The sequence below is a fragment of the Oryx dammah genome, unplaced genomic scaffold (genome assembly GCF_014754425.2).
Source record: "Oryx dammah isolate SB20612 unplaced genomic scaffold, SCBI_Odam_1.1 HiC_scaffold_2, whole genome shotgun sequence".
Taxonomy (NCBI): domain Eukaryota; kingdom Metazoa; phylum Chordata; class Mammalia; order Artiodactyla; family Bovidae; genus Oryx; species Oryx dammah.
The window spans coordinates 36369715-36388633 of record NW_024070186.1 but is presented as its reverse complement, the minus strand read 5'-3'; the positions used below and the strand labels follow the sequence as shown (position 1 = coordinate 36388633).

Genomic DNA, 18919 nt, shown 5'->3' with positions numbered 1-18919 from the left:
TTTGCCTTTAGCCGGGACGCTCCTAGGCATCCTGCAGCCAACCAGCACCCCTCCCCCCCGCCCCGCTCCGCCCCCTGCTCTGCACCTGCCCCGCTGGCTGAGCTGTGGCCGAGAGGCGGGCATCCCTTTGCCGGCGCGCCTGCGGGGTAATCAGAGTGGAGCAGCGGGGAAGGCTCCGAGACTGAGGTCGCTGGCTTGGGAAGCAGGCTGAAGACGACCTCTGACCTTGGGCAGGAAACTCCCTTTGGATTTCACGACCCCACAACGTGCAGCCTTTGTGTTCCCCCGCAAAGAAAAATGATGCCTTTTGCCTGTACCCACTGGCCCCACTTTCGTGGCTCTCCCATAACACGATGAATTACCGATGCTCATTGGTACCCCTTCCTTGTCTCAAGAAAAGAAAGGCAGATTCTAATAAGTTTCCAGGTTGTGCTCCCGGCTGGAGATTCAGTGTCCAGGCTGGGGTGAGGAGACAAGTCAGGAGCAACCATTTGGAGGAAACCAAGCCGAGAATTTTCAGGGCTTTTAGATCCCTGGGTTGGCAAGAATCTGAGGTCCAGGGGCCCAGGGACAGCTCCTAGATTCTCTTACTCCTCCTTCAGTGAGATGACTGGCTTGCTAAGTGGGGTCAGAGTTTGAACCAAAAGAGAAGATATTTACCCAGGTTCCGTGCACAGGCCGGTGATGAAGCTGCTACAGGAGCAGCCTAAGGTCGGTCCCAGTTGCCTGCCTGAAGTCCAGCCTCTGAAACATTTGTTTGCATGCCTTTGAGTTTATAATGCACAAAGGACAGCCAGGACTGGGGGTAGAAGTGACCCAAGCCTCTCAAAGGGAGGGCTCGGGCAGCATTGTGGGTGGACAGAGGTCTCTAGGGAAACTCACACCCATTTCCCTCTGAAGCAAAAAAGTAAATTCTATTAGTTCCAACCAACCAGGACTTTTCCTGTGCCAGACATCCTGCCATGAGGAAATTTTAGAGCAAGGACTCCCAGCATGCTGCCCTTCTGTAGGAATGCGAAGTTGGGCTTCCTTTCTTTCCTGATCTGTGCGGGAAGGAGCTTATTACCTTTGGGGACAGATGCCTTTTGGTTAGAAAGAATTGAAAATAAATAAAACACTCTGGGAAAAGGTGAGTCTAACCCCCTACCCCCACCCCCACCCCACAGACTTGAACCTAGAAAAGAAGGGAGAGGGAAGGGTGAAAACACCTAAGCCAGTTCAAGCCCGGGTTGGGGATTGAAGGCTAGAGAAAGAGATCTTTGAGGACAGAGAACTGGAAAGCCTTTGAGATAGCAGAGCCCCACTTGGATTTGGCCTGTGGTTCAACAAGTTAAACAACTGCTTGTTCTGTGGGCTGGAGTGTCAAGACAGGCAGACGTCCTCATTGACAGAGAGCTTGCTGTGTTTGTCCAGCCTGAGAACTTTTCAATGACTGTTTGTCTTTCTAGTCCAAATTGAGGGTTGGGGCTGGGTGAATCGCCTGTTTGGCTGCTCCACTGCTTTCAGCCTTGCCTGACAGATGCAGAGATTCCCCAGGATGGGTTTAAGTCTTTAAGATGGCCAGACTGGGTAGCTGTATCCACAAAGGGAATCTGATAATGAATGCGAATATTTGGGGGGTGGGGTGGGTTATTTCTGAGCTTCTTGAGTAAAAAATGTAAACAGCCAGGACCAAACGATAGAAAAGATCTCCCCGCAATCTGATGAATTTTACATTAACTTTGAAAAACAAACAGCTACGGCTTCCAAATGGGTGAGGAGGTGCAAGCCATATGAGGTTTAGGGATTCCACATCACCTTGGGCATAACAGGAGCTACGCACCTGCAAAAAACTCCCTCTCCTATCAGTTTCAACACTTACAACTCAATTTTTAACCTGCTCACCTCCCAAAGGACACCCAGCCTGCCTTCTCGCTAAACTTAATTAATTAATAAGTTTAAAGAAAATGATGGGGGCTTCTCAGATTTAAAAAATTTCAGTTTCTGGCATGAGACATGTTCGAACATTGGCTGATGGAAAGGGTGCGTAACTATTTGTGAAGAGACCCACAAATAAGTTACATATAAAAATCTGGTTGGAAAATGATGTTTTTTTAAATATTTTTCATCACCCAGGATATATTATTTTGCTGTAAAGAGGGATAGTTCTCAGCAGAATTCTTTCACTTCCAAATTTGAAAATATTCAAAGAAACACTGAAAAGCTCTTCAGACCAGCACTTTCTTTCACTCATACATTCAGTCCACACAGCCTTGCCATACAAATGTGTTAGGAAATCATTTAACTAGTGACTGTCTTTTCTTCCCAAACAGGCTCAAAGTCAGAAAATGAGATCCAAGACTTCTTTGGTGATGAGGAAACGAATACGGCTTTACCGAAACGCCCTGAAAGAGTCGAGTAAGTTAGTATCCTCATTTGAATATTAGTGTGCTGAAGTTATTTTTTAAGTCGGAAGTAAGTTACTTTTGTATGTTTTTGTTGTTGTTGTTGTTGTTGGTTTTTGGTTATGTTGGTTGTGAGTTTGGGGTGTTTCTTGAGTTTCAGTGAAACTTAAAACAGCACCTTAGTGTTGGATGCATTTGCATACAAATCAACAACACAACTTCCCACCAGCAACCAGCTAATCCCTCTCAATGTCTACTCATCTGGACATTCTAGAATTAATATTTGACGACTCTCTCATTGAAACAACAACCCCTGACCTTCTGCAGTTCCACTGTCACATTATTCTATGACATATTCATCTTGAATTCATTTCCGGACGATTTGATTGGAATGAGGTTTGACATGTATTGGCTTCCATGAAAGGAGCAGACTTTGATCTTGGTGATGGGGTTTACATGATATGCATCATCTTTACCAGGGACACCAGCCTTCTGCAATGTGGCAGCCACGATGTTCCCACAATGTGGTGTCTGAACGGGAAGTGACTGACAGCCGCTCTGTCAGGAATACCTTCATTGTGAAGAATTTAATTTAATATTCCATTTAGAATAAGCATATGATTTAGGGTTGAGAGTTTCCCCTTTCAGGCATCTAGTCTGCCTCATTTCAACTACACCACCAGCTGAGGTTGCCTCCAATACCAACAGCTGCCTTGTTGGTAGGAAAAGCAACCTTCTTAACAAAAGCTAAATGGACAACTTACGAAATGACTCTCTTTTATTATTTTGGGAGGATTTGATGGCAGAATTCTCTAGAGAAGTGTGGTTATTATGTAAATTCCGTTGTTTTAATTCCTCAGTGCTGTTCTGGAAGATCCTTTAACCATGTTTACTAATCATTTGTCAAAAGATGGTTTGTTTGGAAATTAAATTTTATCCAAGCATGTTTTCTTTCATAGGCACTTCCACTAATGATAATTAAACCCCAAACTTCCATAGCAGAGGGGAGGAGTATCTTCCTTTATCTTCACAATTCTGATAGATCTCACCTCCTCTTATAATGTGATCATGGACCCATAGAAGGCTTCAGGGGCTTAAGGTATTTTTCCCCCCCTTAAGACTAGAGACAGCTTCTCACTCTAGGAATCTTTAATTCTGTCTGTGAATAACCTATGAAAGGATTTGCCCCCCCTGCTTTGGGTGTAACCCTAGCTAGAAACTGAGAAGAAAAGATTAAACCACTGACTCTGCAGACCGAGATGCAGAATATTCAGCCAACAAAGTTAGTGCTTTGGCCAGGCTCTTGCAGTGGCCCTCAGTTTTTGGGATCCTGGCTCTCAGCATAACCTGCAAGAGATCATCACTTAGTTGATGAAAAGATCAAAATAGAAAAAATAGCCCAGCTATTGACTGTACATCTCTCTCTCTTTTTTTTTCTCTCCAAGGAAGAGAAATTAGACCTTTACCCACTTAAGCCAGTGATGTGAGGAGCTATGGCAGATGGTAGGGTCACCAAATATGTTTCTATCCAGCAGGACTAGAAAATCACTTTAATATGATGTTGCTTTATCATGGCTGGAGTAAACCATGCTTAGGGCATGATTCTGAGGTCTGGAGGGATGTTTGGAGTCTGGTGGTGGAACTTGCTCCGAACAAGCTCCTGTGAAAATCCCTAGTGCTTCTTGAAACTCTGCTGAAGACCTCTGAGCTGCAGAATGTATCTTTTTTCCTTCTGTATATTAAGCAGAAATGTGGAGTCAACAATGCTATACTCCCCAGCATGGTTAGTAGACTGCTCCAGTTAAGCATTTGGTATTTGGGGTAAGTGTGGTGAGATAACTTTCTGAAAGAAAAATTCTGAGCATTACTGAGGGACACCACTACTCAACCTGCCCAGTCAGTAGTCAATGGAAGCTGGAATCCTTGCTTCCTGGGTTCTGAAAGATTCACAGAAAGAGACTTGAAAACTAAAATATGCCTCCCTGATTTTGGTGCCCCACCTGTCATCTATGACTAGCTGGATACTGCTTTGGGGTTTATTTCAGAGAATCACCTTGAAGACCCTTATGTAATCACCCCAACCGTCCCTCTTTATAAATAATAGTGAGTAAAATGGACTTTTCCCCTCCCTATATCTATCCCTGGGGAAATGTCCCTCTGGGAGAATGCATGGTCCCATTCTGTGTTTAGCCAACCAAAGTGTGAACCACGTGGCTCCAAGGCACTTGCAAAGATTAAGCAACCTTAGTGACCTTAGGTCAACTGACCCCTGACTTCTCAAGAAGCATCTACCCAGGATGCATCCAGATGTTTTCAGTGCTTCAAGAGAAGGCTGCATCTGGGAAGGAGCTCCATGGGGCTGGGTTACTGTCCGTGAATTTGGCTGAATCAGATGCATCTGCCCTTTCACTGTTGGCACAAAAAGTCATACACATGTTCAAAGCTGTCAAGGGTAAAATTATCAAGAGACACTGTGTGATGTAGTTACAATCTATGTATGTAAAACCTCTACTTCTTATCCCTGGCTTCTGTGGAAGTGCTTAGAATTCCAGGGGAAGAGGTGTCCACAAACTCCGATAATCAAAAGGAAAAAAAAAAAGCATCTTTATTTTCACCACCTTCTAATGGAATGTTATATGCTATGAGTGTGGGCAACAAACACAGGATTATTAAAGTCCACTAGCTTCACCAGGTTTCCAAAAGAGCCCACAACCAAAGACCAACTTAAATACTCCTGTTCTGTGCTGTTATTCAAAGCTTTTGACACAGATGGGGTCACAGTGCCTATACTAAGTGGTTCCTCTTTGTGCAAATCAGTTTTAATGGAAGCCAAAGTAGATGGTTAGTTTGACAGACAACCTGAACATTAGGTTGTAGATCACCTACTTTTGGATGGGAAAGAAAATATAATAATTTAATTGCTGGACTACTGCAGCAGTGCCCCTACACTTAGGCCTGAATGCTACAGGAAGATCTAAGTTCTACGGTGATAAATGGTTAGGAAAAAGAGCCTTTGGGCCAGAGGTCCCAAAAAGGAAAACACTGGTTTTGTTTTTGGACTATGTGTTTTCAGAACCCATCATGGGTTCGTGGGTTTGCCTAGAGCACTGTACCATTCAAAAGACACCTTCTCGGTGGGACGCCTTGAAACCAGCGCTTTGTGGAAGGGAAAATGGGGGGCGGGCATACGGAAAGGAGGCACCTGTGGGCAGAGGGGATAAAATCCGGCAAGGGAGAGTGTGGGAGAGGGTGAAATCTCGGGAAAGGAGACAAATCCTCCAAGTCTAGCCTCAGCACTACTGGGTGGAAGCCCTTGGTTTCAGAGCAGAAGGGGTCCGGCTGTCAAACGCTCTCCTTCAGCTTCTTTTTTTTTTTTTTTGTAATGCTAACGCAGCATCTATTGGTAGCTTGCTTAAGCTCTTCCGGCCAGAGTAGCAGAAAGACCTGGACTTGTCAAAGCCGAGGGAAATCGTAGTGGAAGTTAATCCCTCACCAAATTGCGGCCCTAAGCAAGGAACAATGCATTAAATGAATAAAGTCTCAAAGACTCTGCCAACCATTATTCATAAGTTAATTATTTTTAAAAATTTAAAAGAAATCCTTATTGACTGACCAGGAAATGTTTAAGAATAGTCCTTGGTGCTGGGGTTGGCTGAGACAACTCAGTCAACTCCATCAGGGTCCCCTGTAACATGTCCAAACTCCTCACCCCCTCCTAGGGGAGCCGGGTATTTTACCCAATCCTTAAAACTTAAGTCTTTCACTGCATTGAGGGCGCTTTCTGTGGCCGCCGGGAAGGCCCGAGAGAACTTAGGTTGGCATTTTCGGCTACTGAGTGCAAGGTCGTTTTGAAGGCAAGCAGCCCTTTAAATCGCCGGGTGCTGCAGCCGGCCCCAACCGGTCGGCACAAACAAAGAACCGCTCCCCACCCTCCCCCCGCCCCCGTTGAGGCCACACTCGGCTGGGCCAGGAATGAAGACTGAAGGCTTCTTCCACCGGCCAACTTCCCACCCCAAGACAGCGGAACCCGCAGCCCGGGAGGGCGTCCGGGCAGAGGAGGCCGCGGCTGGCCGTGGCTCTCACAGCCCGGCCGGAAAACGTGGCCTTGGCTCTAGGCGAGCTAGTAGAGGACAGACTCCGGCCGCGGGCAACAAGTGGCCTGAGGGCGCTCAGGGTGGAAGTGATTCTTAAGTCTCCTTTCCCAGGGGCTCCGTCTGGCGGCTGGGTACCTAGTTCAGGACCGCAAATGAACCGAGGGAAGAGACCGGCGGTCGAGGACACGCCCTCTTCGCTGCGCTCCCCTCGCCTTTGTCTCTGTGGCCCATTGACCCGCGGCTCGCTGTGATTTGCGACGGGGAGGAAGGATCCTTAGGCCCTCTCCGGAGGGCGGCGTGGGTTCGAAACCAGCCTCTCCTAGGTCATCACCGTCTCTGGCCCATTCCTGGGGCTCGGTTCCGGGCCCGATTCTAGAGTCCGCCCGTTTCTAAGCGTTCCAGGCACCCGGGAAGAGGGGCCGACAAGGCTAAACGGGAAAAATATGGAGTGGAGGGAAGAGAGGAGGAACGGAGAAGAAAGGATCTAAGTAGGAAGGCGAAGTGTGGTCAGAAGGCTCGTGGAATTGAGAGCGAGAGCTGGAGAAAGAGCTAGAGAGAGAAAGCTGAGCGACACGAGCAAATTTGGAGAAAGCGAGAAAACAAAATTAGGGGCAAGGGCTGCTAGCCCGGGAGCTCCCCTGCTCTCGGCCTCCTAATCTGCAGCCGCCTTTCCTCCCAGGATCCCCGGCCCTCGCCTCCTCCCGACACCTGGGACCAGCTGCCGAAGCAGGCCGCAGTCCCCGCGCGCCGGCGGTGGCAGAGTTGGGGGCTCCGGGCCGCCAGGAGGACTTGTCGCACATCGCAACGCCCCCTCCCCGAAATCTTGGTGACTAGAGGCAAAACCCAGCCTCGTTCGCTTCCGAGAGCGCGGAGGCCGAGCAGATCTGCCTAGCTTTCGGGAGCGAAGGGGGAGGGGGCTCACGAATAGAGAAAAGAATCCGTGCCCGGGTCAAAGCGCATGAGCAGTAGGGGCGCGAGATGGGGGGTGGGGAGGGGAGCGCGAGCAGTTGTGACTCTGTAAGTGTGTGTATGTGTGTGTGTGTCCCCCGTGCGGAGAGACCTGTCATCGCTGACGTCGGACCGGGCTGCGGGCCAATGGGCGACCTAGGCGATTGTTCCTCTCGGCGGGCCCGGGCCACGGCCCCGAATCTCTATTCACTTCCTCACGCGCCCCGCTGCTGCCTCTGTAGTGTAAGGGATTTCAAGTAGACATTAAAGACCGAGAGAGAGAGGAAGAAAAAAAAAAGTCACAACCCAAAACTTGGGGGGCGGGGGGAGAACTTTGCAGAAGTTGTTTGTGATTGTTCTCTCCCCTCCGCGCTTTTAGGTGACGGTGGCGTGAGTGCCCCGACCCAAGGAGCTCCAGGGAGCCCCGGCCGGGATGCAGCAAGCCTCCTTCTCTCAGCCGATCTGGGCGCTGAAATTCGTATATATGGCCGGGGGCGCTTGGGCACCACCGCCACTTACAACATCGCCACTTCCCCCACCTCCACTCCCGCGGGGAGCTGACCGCCAAAGCGCACTCGGAGCGGCCGGTCGGACCCCTTTGGAGCAGAGCCCGGGGACCCCCAGCAACCCACAGACTCAGCTTTGCGCACCCCACTACCCCTTCCATCTACCCCGCCGCCACAATCACTCTCCTCCTCGGCTGGGGGCTCTACGAAACAGCCGCCCAGCCGAACCGCGGTGGCGGCGCTTGCCCCGCGTTGTCCACCCGGGTCGCAACCGCTGCCATCTGACTCTCGGTCCCGGCGTTGACCGCAGAGGCCGTGGTGTGGCTGGGCTGGGCCTGCCCCCTGGGGCCCGGTAGAACGCTCAGCCCACGCCACACGTTCTCATTCGCACTATTTGTCTCAACAACAGGTAGCAGCTCCGGACACCATGGCCCCCAGCTCGCTGCCGCCTCCAGCCCCTCGGTGTTCCCGGGCCTTCACGAGCAGCCTCCCCAGGCCTCCCCTAGCGGCGCTCTGAATGGACTCCTGCGTCTGGGGCTCCCCGGAGACATGTACGCGCGACCTGAACCCTTCCCGCCGGGACCTGTGTCCCGCAGCGACGCCCTGGCAGCTGCCGCAGCCCTGCACAGCTACGGGGGCATGAACCTGACCATGAACCTCGCCGCGCCGCACGGTCCCGGCGCCTTCTTCCGCTACATGCGCCAGCCCATCAAACAGGAGCTCATCTGCAAGTGGCTGGCGGCCGACGGCCCTGTGCCCCCGCGCCTTTGCTCCAAAACTTTCAGCACCATGCACGAGTTGGTCACGCACGTCACCGTGGAGCACGTCGGAGGCCCTGAGCAGGCCAACCACATCTGCTTCTGGGAGGAGTGTCCGCGCCAGGGCAAGCCCTTTAAAGCCAAATACAAACTTGTAAATCACATCCGCGTGCACACGGGCGAGAAGCCCTTCCCCTGTCCTTTCCCGGGGTGTGGGAAAGTCTTTGCTAGATCAGAAAATCTCAAAATACACAAAAGAACTCACACAGGTCAGTATTCGGCACTGTCTGTTTCGTGCGGACCCTCTGGGGGAAAAGGGGGTCCTCCTTGGGGCCTTCGAGCTGGATTTCCTCAAGTTCCACCTGGGGGGAGGAGAAATATTTTGGTGTTTCCATGAGCCAAGTTCATAAAATATTAATTATGCCCTTCTATTAGAATCGCAGAAGTTTCCTGAGGCTGTGTGTGGGAAGGATAGTGTGAGATTGCTGCTGGGTGTGGGGTGGGGGAGGGTGCTTGAGTTTCTGTGTGTGCAAATGTGTGGTCCCTGCTTATCGAGTTTTATATTAAGGTATTCTAAAGGGCACTGTTCATCAGAGTTGTAAAGACATAGGAACAGTTTGTTTTCCTGGTCCCTTTGGAATTGTGTGGGGAGTACTCTTCCAGTGGTCAGCCTGACAACCTGACTGCCACCTGGACTGAAAGCTCACCAGGCCCTTGGTGCCTTCTTTAGGATTTGGGAGTCTCATGGGCTAACTTTGCCTCTATTTTGAAGCCTTGGCCACCCATACTCCGGATGTTTCACAGACCCTTTTGCTTTAGCAGAGACCCAAGGAGACTCATCTGCCTTAAATGTCATTTACTGAGCTGTTAAGTGAAATGGGGACATGTGTCAACAACATCTGTTAGTTCTAGTTAACAGAAAGAAAAGCAGCGAGCTCAAGAGCCCGAAAAGTTGAACTCCTCTGGCCAGAAGCATCTCTAATTAATGCAACTGCAAGGAGAAAGTTTTCACACTTCCCAGAAAAGCCTGTGAAGTTATATTAATTAGTTTAGCAGCCAGTGTTTTCGCTCTCCTTAGCTAGGGTTTTCTTGCCCTGCTTTCTCAAAGTTTATGAAGTCAACATCTACCCTCCTCCATTTTGGGGGCCGGAGAAGGGCACGTATGGGAGAGACAGAAAGGATGAAATAAGTTTCAGCTTAGTGCCCCTTTCTACTCCCTGGCACTCTGACTTACCTCTATTCTTGGTGGAAACATCAGCAATTATCAAAGGATTCCCCCAGGCTGGCACTACCCAGGAAAAAAAGCTTGCTAAAATCCCACTTTCTCCCTCCAAACCCTGCAGCCTTGGGGAAGGTCTTCGTCAGGACACTGGCACACTCGGAGGCAAGAAAAGTCCACTGTTAGTCTCCTACTTTATTTCCGGAAACGTACGGTTTATCCGAGCCGTTTCCAGGATCCACCCCCGCCACAATCTCGTGCAAGAGTTTGTTCCCCGCCCCCTCCGATTTTTATCCAGGGGAAGAAGGAGAGAAGTGAGACGCAGATCGCCGCCCTCAGGCTAGCTATTCTTGGAGCTGGCGACCCGCACCGCGAAGGTAGACTCGAGTCCTGAGCCAGAGAAGGAACTCATTTTTAATGACAGGGGGTTTTAAACAAACAAACTTTTACTGCTCTTTGCCGGCCTACTGTTTGAAGTCCTTGAAGCAGAAAATGGTTAAATTCTCAGTGCAATCGACCTACAGCAGAGAAGCAAGTTCAGTGCACCCGAGCTGGCTCAGGTTTGCGTCTATTCAGAACAGAATTCTAAGTGCAGCCTTTTCCTTTCTACTGGCAGTCCTGATTCATTATCACGAAGTTAAAAAAAATTTTCTTTACAGAGCTTCTGCCTTGGCGTTTCCCTCAAACCCTCCTCCTAAGTAATGAAAAGAGGAGAAACAACAACAACAAAATGTTTCTGAAATGGCAATAGACCTCACTACAAATTATTCATGAAGACAGTTCTCGATTCAACAGGAAAATAATTGCCTTTTCAAATATTAATGGCGTTTCATTTCCTTGAGTCGCGGAAGCGGCAATCAGGAGCCCCTTTCTTGGGAGTTGAGATTTTCTTGCATCCGAATGCCGGGCCCGGCTTCAGAAGCAGCGGCTCCGAGCCCACTCCGAAAGCTTTCTCTTCGCGGTGGTCACAGCGATCTCGGAACAATGGTGTTGCCGCGAGGGAGACTCGGGCCGGCTGCCCGGCGCCCTTCCCCGGATCCCTGGGCCGGTGGCTCGCCCCACTTTCCCAGGCTGACGGTAGAGGGAGGCAGGGCTGGGATCCAAGGCAGAGAAGAGACCACGCCGGGGCTGATGCTCGGACAGGCCGGCCAGCCACAAGTGCGAGAAAATGGCGCAAGCCGAACCGCCCCGCCGCCGCTGCCCAACTTTGTCGGGCGGGCCTGGCGCCGGGCCGGGGAAGGAGGCCTCTCTCGGCGGCTGAGCCTCTGGGAGGAGACTGCCGGCCTTTCAGGACTCAGCCTCAGGCCCAGGCTGCTCGGGGCGGGCTGCAGGACCCCGGCGCAACCCTGCTTCCCCACATCCATCCACCCACCCACCCAGGGCGCAGCGCCCAGATCTGGTGGGAGGGAGAGGGCGGGAGGCTGCGTGTTGGGTGTAGGGGCGGGGTAGGATGGGGTGTGCAGAGTTAGGCGAGGAGTCCGGGGCTCCTCCTGCTGCTGGAGAGAGGCCGGGAGGACGCCGGGGCGCGGCCTCACCTGGCCTCCCCTGGGCCTGCGAACTACCAGCCTGCCCGGATCACCTTCAGTGCCCTGCTTTTTTCGCCTCAGTACCTCGTCTGGGACGAAATCATTGTTTCTGTTTTACGTGAATGTTCAACAAAGTGCTCCCAAGATGGGTTGGGGAGGGAAGCAATATTGGGGGTTGCAATCAACCTCAAATTCTGTTTCTCCTCTGTTGTCTTAGCAAATCTTGCTTTCTTTTGCAGGCTCTGAATTACATGGTTTTTGTAACTGATTTTAGAAAGAAAAGACGGAAGGAAGGGAGGAAGAAAAGTTTTAGTTTTGCAGATGCTAACAGGGAGCAGAAGGGAGAAAAGGAGAGGCATATCGGGACACTGGTTTATTCTGCATCGTCCTCCTACTTTTTAAAAAAAAATAAAATTATACAAGTGTGCCGAGAAACGGCAGATGCCAGCACTGTCCAGTGTTTCCACTGAACTAACAATACTCCTGCAGTGTGAACTCACAGCGGCCGCGCGGTGAGGGGGCCCTGGGCTTCTAACCCGCTGCCTGGCGGAGGCGAGGGTTGTACGCAAACCTCTGGTTCAGCCTAAGCCCACGGGACTCGGGAACAGGGGCTTTGTTTATTCAAACCTGCCCCAAAGCACTCATCTCTCCTGGAAGAAGGCGGGAGAAGGACCACAAAGGCAAACAGTCTCCAGCCGTGCATCTCTTCCTCCTTAGCCAAACGCTTGGTAGCCTCTCCCTCAACCCAGGGCGCCCGACAGCCTCTATTTGTTTAAAGCGCCCGGACATTTCTTCCCCTCCTTCCCGCAGCATCTGCAGCTCCAGCAGAAACCTGGGCTTCCGGATTCTTGGGGTCCTTTCCTCCCCCAGGCGCTAGCGAATCCAGCGGGCTGTGAGCTCCCAGACTGGGGCTCGGTTCGCGGCCAGTATTTCCACCCTAACGCGCTCTCGCGCCTTCCCGCGGCTCTACAGGGCATCGCACCGCGGAGCAGACTGAGCCCTCCCGGGTCTACCCCGGCTGCCCGCTTGCCCTCCGGTCCACCAAGCCAGGCCTGGCCTGACCGCAGCAGCTGCGCTCATCCTGAAGCCGCCGCGACCAAGGGTGGGATTACTGGAGAGGCCACAGATCCTGCTTGGCCCAGGCAGAACCTGTCTTGCTGGTTTCTTTGCTCAGGCCCGGGAGACCGGACCGTGGGCCGTGGGTGGTCTGTGGAGGCTGCTCGACCTCTCACAGTCGGTTTGGACTGGGAGAGACGGCTGCCCGAGGCACAGTCTCCAGGAGGCCGCTGGAGCAGCGTAATAAAATATTATTGCCTGCGCGCGTATCTGGAGGGATTCGGGACTGTTTAGGCAAGATTTGAAGAACGGTGCTAAATGTTTGCCCTCGGGGGGTAAAGGGGAAGGGGGAGGGGGCTCCATTACCCGTAAAAATCGCGTCTGAAGTGAATCATTTCTCAGAATACCTTTCCCTGCAACACGAGTCCACATTAGGCACACGCCGTGTGCATCAGCTGCGCATCCTGAAATTATTTCATCGTCTTGGCGTTTGCACAAAACCCACTTTAGGAAACAACGTGGGCCAGGACTGGATGTGTGCGGGGTGGACCACTGGGCGGGGAGCAGGGGGAGAGCAGAGACGCTTGGCTGGAACAGCAACTTTAAATTGAGCAGATGCGAGCTCCTCAGTCAACGCTATTCTCCGGGCAAAGGTGCTTCTGACTCCGAGTAGAGAAAATTTGGAGGAAAACAACCGGAGTGGATCGGGATGTTCCAAGGAAGGCAACTCGACTAAGATGGAGTCTTTGTCGCTCCTCCTCCCTCCCCTCCCCCCAGGCCCAGGCGGGAGAGGGGGAGGGCTGGAGGCTTGCAGGAGAGAGCTCCGGGGGCGCGCTCTGAGTGGGGGGAAGGGGGTGCCGGGCCTGCTGCACCGGGGAAAAGGTTTCTGAATTTTTTGGTGTGGCCCTCTTCCCCAAAATGGAAGAGAAACTGGGAAAGGGTAACGATGTTACCCACGCGCACTAATGTCTCTGTGTTGTCTCCACCAGGGGAGAAGCCCTTCAGGTGCGAGTTCGAGGGCTGCGAACGGCGCTTTGCCAACAGCAGCGACCGCAAGAAGCACTCGCACGTTCACACGAGTGACAAGCCCTACACGTGCAAAGTGCGCGGCTGCGACAAGTGCTACACGCACCCCAGCTCGCTGCGCAAGCACATGAAAGTGCACGGGCGCTCGCCGCCGCCGCCCAGCTCTGGCTACGAGTCGGCCACGCCGTCTGCCCTCGTGTCGCCCTCGTCGGACTTCGGTCGCGAGCCCCCGGCGGCCTCCTCGGCGGCGGTGGCGGTGCGGGGCGCCGACCTGAGCGAATGGTACGTGTGTCAGGGCGCGGGCCCCGCAGCGGCTGCCCCCGCGGCGCCCCCAAGCCCCGCGCCACCGCTTGGCCCCGCCGCTATCGCCGCCGCCGCCGCCTGTGCTAAGGTTGCTGCTGTGGGTGCTGCTTCCGCGTCCACTGACTGGCAGGTCTAGGTTGGGTTACTGGGGCTTGAAGAGAGAGTGAGGAAGGAAGCGAGGGAAGCAGGAAGGGAGGAAGGTCACCACTAATAGGGGGTAGAGCTCACCGAATATGCTGATATAATGTACATTGTCTCAAAATATCTATATGGTACCCACATGGATTCTGCAGTCACATCCAGCACCCTACCTACCCACCCAGATGCCCTAGACTGTGTTGCGTGAAGCCAGGGTTGGGGTAAGGTAAATAGAGAAAGAGGCAGAAGGTTAAAAAAAAAAGAAAAAGAAAAAGAAAACATCTTAGGAGAGTTTCTGCGCAATCTTGGCAACTGCAGGTGGCAAAAGTAAGACCACAAAGCCCTGTGTGGTTCACAGAATGGGAAATGTTTTCCTCAAGGCCTGGGCCTCTCCAACTGCGACCCTTTCTCCCTTCTCAGTTCCCAGTCGGAGCCTCCTCGGAATTCCTACGCGGGAAGATGGCAGAGGAAACTCATGAGCCGTTATCTTCCCCCCTGTTTTCTTCCTCTTTTGCCTCCCTACACTTCCCTTCCCCCTGCTGTTCAAGTCCCAGATCGAAAATTTTCCAGCCACTTCTGTAAAGGACACGATAGGGAAGTGGGGGATAGGGGTGTGGGAGGGGGAGGGTAAGCACCTTCCCTGCGGATTATATGCCCCTCCTCCAAAGACGGGCCCAGGCACACTGTCTGCGGACTTGTCTGCGGCTGCGGTATACATTATATACAGGGGGTAGGAGAGAAATCCCAACACAGGAAATACAAAAGAAAATGTGCTAAAGGGGCTTTGGGATTCAATGCTCTGAGGACTCCACAGACCAGTCACTCTCTCCTCACGTCCCACCTTGGTCCAGGAGCTGCCTGTAGAATCTTGTGGGTGCTTGGCGGTTTGGGATGCAGAGTGGACCAATGACGTCACTGAGCCTAGGCCTCCACAGCAAAGGGATCCCGCCTAGGCGACAGTGTCTGGGTGAATCGCGGCAATTCTGTGATGGTCTTTGTCAAAAATCACACAATGTTGGTTTTGTTTAAAAAGGGGGGAGGGAGGGGACGCGTGGGACAAGAAACAAACTGCAAGAATAAATATTTTGAAGGCAAACACCCAATGGGTCTAGATTGAATGTGTATTTGATGTGCTGGGTACCAAATCCCCTGAAAAAGAAACAGATGTTGGGGGCAGGGAAAAGGAAAAGTCTGCAATTGTTGCCAAGGGGGAGGAAAGATCAGGGCCTGGTTCCCAATCAGTTACCCTCTGAAGGGAAGGATGGTGCTGCCTCAAAATTCTTGCCAAGATTTGGGGGGAGGGGCAGATAAAAAAGACAGGGAAAAGTTTTGGTAGACCCATCCCAGTCCCTTAAGAATTTGGAGATAAGTAGAGGTGTGATACTCCTACCTATGGGGAACCCCCAAAGAGCTCAGTTAAAAAGCTGGACACAGCAAACCAGCCCAGATTCTGCCACTCTTGGCTTTTCTTCTGTTCTTCCTCTTCAGACACCATTGGAAGATTGTCACTCCTGCCCCATCGCCATACACGTCCATCAGATAAATAACGTCCTAACTGGAGAGGGACTGTTTTCATTACCCCTAATAAAAACCAGAATCTTCTAAATACATCTCTAGTGAATCCGCCCTTGTGGAAGGGGCTCTGCAGTCCTCTTCCCGCCCTGCCCCCATTACAATAGGGCCCAGAGGCCGTCTGGCCAAGGGCTGGAGGTCGGCTGCAAACGGTTCTCTCCCACCCAGCAACTCCCGCCCTGCCGCCAAGATGCAGGGGACATCTGGGGAACTTGCTTCTTCTGAAGATGTTAAAAAATGTCCCAGTCTCTAAAGAGGACTCCTTTCTTTCTCTTGCTTTTCTAGGCCCCATTTTTCCTTCCACCCCCATGCAAAATAATGAAATAAAATAAAAAATGCGTAGTCGATCACTAATCGCCTTTAATTTTTCATTTGCTTGTTACAGATGTCCACCGCGTTGCTCGCAAGGTAATCTCGCCCGGCGCAGCTGAGCGCCCGCATCTCGCGCCTGCGACATCAAAGGGGCCGCGCACAAAGCAATGTTTCTTCGCCACGGTGCATCTTCATGGTAAGTTAGGATTTCTATGGCAATGGGCAAGTCACACTGAAATCCTGAAAGGCCGAGCCTGGAGCCCGTCCAGGCTTTTCATTAAGGACATAATATTTACGTCTAACAGGCCTTTTTTCTTGTGTATACAAGTATATATTTTTGTTTGACGCGGACTAAATCATTTTCATTTAATTTCCGGTAAACAAAACCCACGCGAATGGGCACTTGTTCCCGATCATAATAAAAATGGATAATAATGTGAGGGAAGAAAAGGGCCGCTTGAATCGCCGCTCAGCCCCCTTTGTTTCTGCTTTCTGCGGTGATCAGAGGGCGCATTTGGGTTTGATGGCGAGTTTCTAAAGGCGAGGAAATGGTTTGTAAGAGGGGAAAGAAAAGGAGAAAGGTCTAATCAAACTCGGGTTGTTCAAAGAGTCGGGTTTTGGGGTTGAAAGTGTGAGTTTGACGATGCATCAGCATGCTGCGTTAGGCTCGCCATGGAAATACGCGCGGGGAGCGGCCGCTTCAAAGGCGGCACACTTCACTGCAGACACTCTATTAAGATACATTTGCGCTGACCTTTGCTTTCACGCCATTTAATACTGTCACTGTGCTCTCCAGTATATACTTCCTCCTTAGGACCTGCCTCGCCAGCGTTTAGGGGTTCACCTTGCACTCTGATGCGGGGGAGGGGCGCTTGACACCAGGGACGCTTTCAGGAAAGGGAGGAGCCGGACTCCGTGCATCTTGACTGCGCCCTGAAGAGGCTCCAGGGTCAGGAGTAAATAACTTTAGGGCAAGCTCGGAAGCTTAACAAATGAGCATCCCCAGCTCGGTTTTGTGCCAAGCAGCTTTCCGCCTCTGGAGCAGGTTGGAGGCCTGAATTTAAATGGGACTTGGGGGAAGGAGCAGAAACCTCCCTGGATGAGTCTGGGGAGTTCAGACTGTGCCTTTGGTACATTTCACTCTGGCCCCCAGCACAGCTGATTCGGCCTCTCTGTCCGAGAAGTTTCTCACACACACCCAAACTTGTTTCTCCCCAGGGTGGGTGGTAGGGAACCCCTCAGGCCTGGCTGGCCTGGGCACAGATTCAAGAGCCCAAGGCCAAGGGGATAGGGAAGATGGAAGGAAAGTTAGAAGTCCATGTTCTCTTAATTGTCTTGTTGTTTATTTTATCCAAGTACCCCAGTGAATAGGGGAAAAATAAACACGGTGGAAAAAAAAAATCAAACAGTGGAGTCTTCTTTAGTGCCAGTCCTTGTGGTTGAATAAAAAAGGATGGTCCGCTTTCTATTCAGCTGAGAAATCTTTGAAGTGGGAGTTATTATCTGAGACATTCCTCCTTGTCGTCCTAACAACGCTGATGAAACGTAAAAGGTTCTTTGTCAGCGATTTGTTCTCCTCTCTGTCAAACTCCCTCTGCCCCGTTCGTTTCAAACCGTTTCTAAAGAGATAAAAATCTAACTTCTTAAAAAAAAAAAAAATACATGCACACTACACTAACTGGTAACTTAGGGCTAAGCCCTGCCAAAGGGAAAACAAAAGCATTGCAGAGACATCAGGTCCAGAGCCTGTGGAGGTGTGCAGATGTTGAGGGGGCTCTTTGCCCAGGCTCTGGGACACGACGGAAAGAATGCAGAGACAGTGCAGGCAGAGGGTAGATACCCTAAGCCCACACTATGGGTCTGCTTCTCTCTTTGCTGCTCTGCACTCAATCAGTCCAAGTCAGGTCACCTGGGGACCCCTCAAGCTCCCACTATTCTTGTTCCCTATCCTTGGAACCTAAAGCTGCAGCAGAGCAATTGTTCCTATTTCCTGCTCCTTCAAAGACAATCTCAGCTAAAAATAGACCCATTGTGTGTTTCTTCCCACTAGCAGCTATCAGCAAGCCCTTTCTGCCATTAGTAGAAAGAAGAGGGGCTTGAGGGAGAGATTTTTATAATTTCCTGTTTTCTTCAGCATCTTGGCAATTGGAGATCAGAAGGTCCTCAACCCCAAAGTGCATGCAAACGTCCCGCTCCCCCATCCACATGTGCAGTCCTTCATTTCATACTGTGCCCAGGAAAAAGAGAGAAACTTTTACCCAGTCCAGCTTTCCCCAGACATTTTCATGTGGTTTTAAAGGTGTTTTACAAAAAGGAGGATGTTCCAGCCTCCCTACCCCCGTGTGTGCTGACTAAATGATTTGTAAAGAAGTTTCCACAAGCTGTAACCCATGCTGTTATTATAGTTGCTACAAAATGTTGTCTCTTATATTGATTTTTATTTGTTTACTGAAGGTCCCCACATGTTTGTTTATATTGCTAATTTATGGGAAAATGTAATGATTGTAATGAATGTGAATTATACAGACAGGCAAATGTTTTGTGATCATAATTTACTCACGCAAGAAAGCCTGGCTGAAACCTTAGACTATTTGGTACCCTCTCTACCCACACTGTTAGTGATTTATCATCTGTCCCCTTAGCATCCTTAAATTATGAACTAACTTGAAAGGGAAAAAGTTGTTATGTATTTCACTGAAAGTGATTGTTGAATGAAAATATAGTTGAAACCTGTGGTTTAATCTGCTGTAAATATGTAAAAATGAATTAAACCCATGATTCCTTTTCCCTCCAAAGATTTTTGTGTACATGGAGATACATTTCCCTATTTTCTTTGGAAATAAACGATGTGATGTTCCCCTTTCCCTTTGAAATTCGAGTGTCCTGTTATTGCTTCGTCTTCTTGGGAGAGATTTGGGGCCCGCCCAGCAGCATCCCTCCTTTCCCCTGCCATACCTCACGACTTCCAGATACATCTCCAAAGTCTAGTCGTTCGGAGCCGCAAAAACAGAAGGACCCACCAAAGCAGCCCTTCTTAAAGAAGACTTCTCTCGCCCCCAATTTCACCCCCCGTAACA

At 51.0% G+C, this 18919-nt stretch overlaps 1 protein-coding gene and 1 long non-coding RNA gene across 2 annotated transcripts; both read left to right on the top strand.

Annotated features, from left to right (window-relative positions):
• The first annotated feature begins 953 nt into the window (after positions 1–953).
• ZIC4 (Zic family member 4) lies at positions 954–13956 on the top strand. Its single transcript, XM_040265175.1, is given in 5 exon segments — positions 954–1107; positions 1109–1129; positions 2313–2397; positions 8342–8959; positions 13481–13956. Coding segments are annotated over 5 exon segments (1314 nt in total). The 5' UTR covers positions 954–993.
• Positions 13957–15373: 1417 nt separating this feature from the next.
• On the top strand, positions 15374–18715 carry LOC120858338. Its single transcript, XR_005719832.1, has 2 exons — positions 15374–16038; positions 17977–18715. It is a non-coding gene; the product is annotated as an uncharacterized LOC120858338 (long non-coding RNA).
• Positions 18716–18919: the final 204 nt, after the last annotated feature.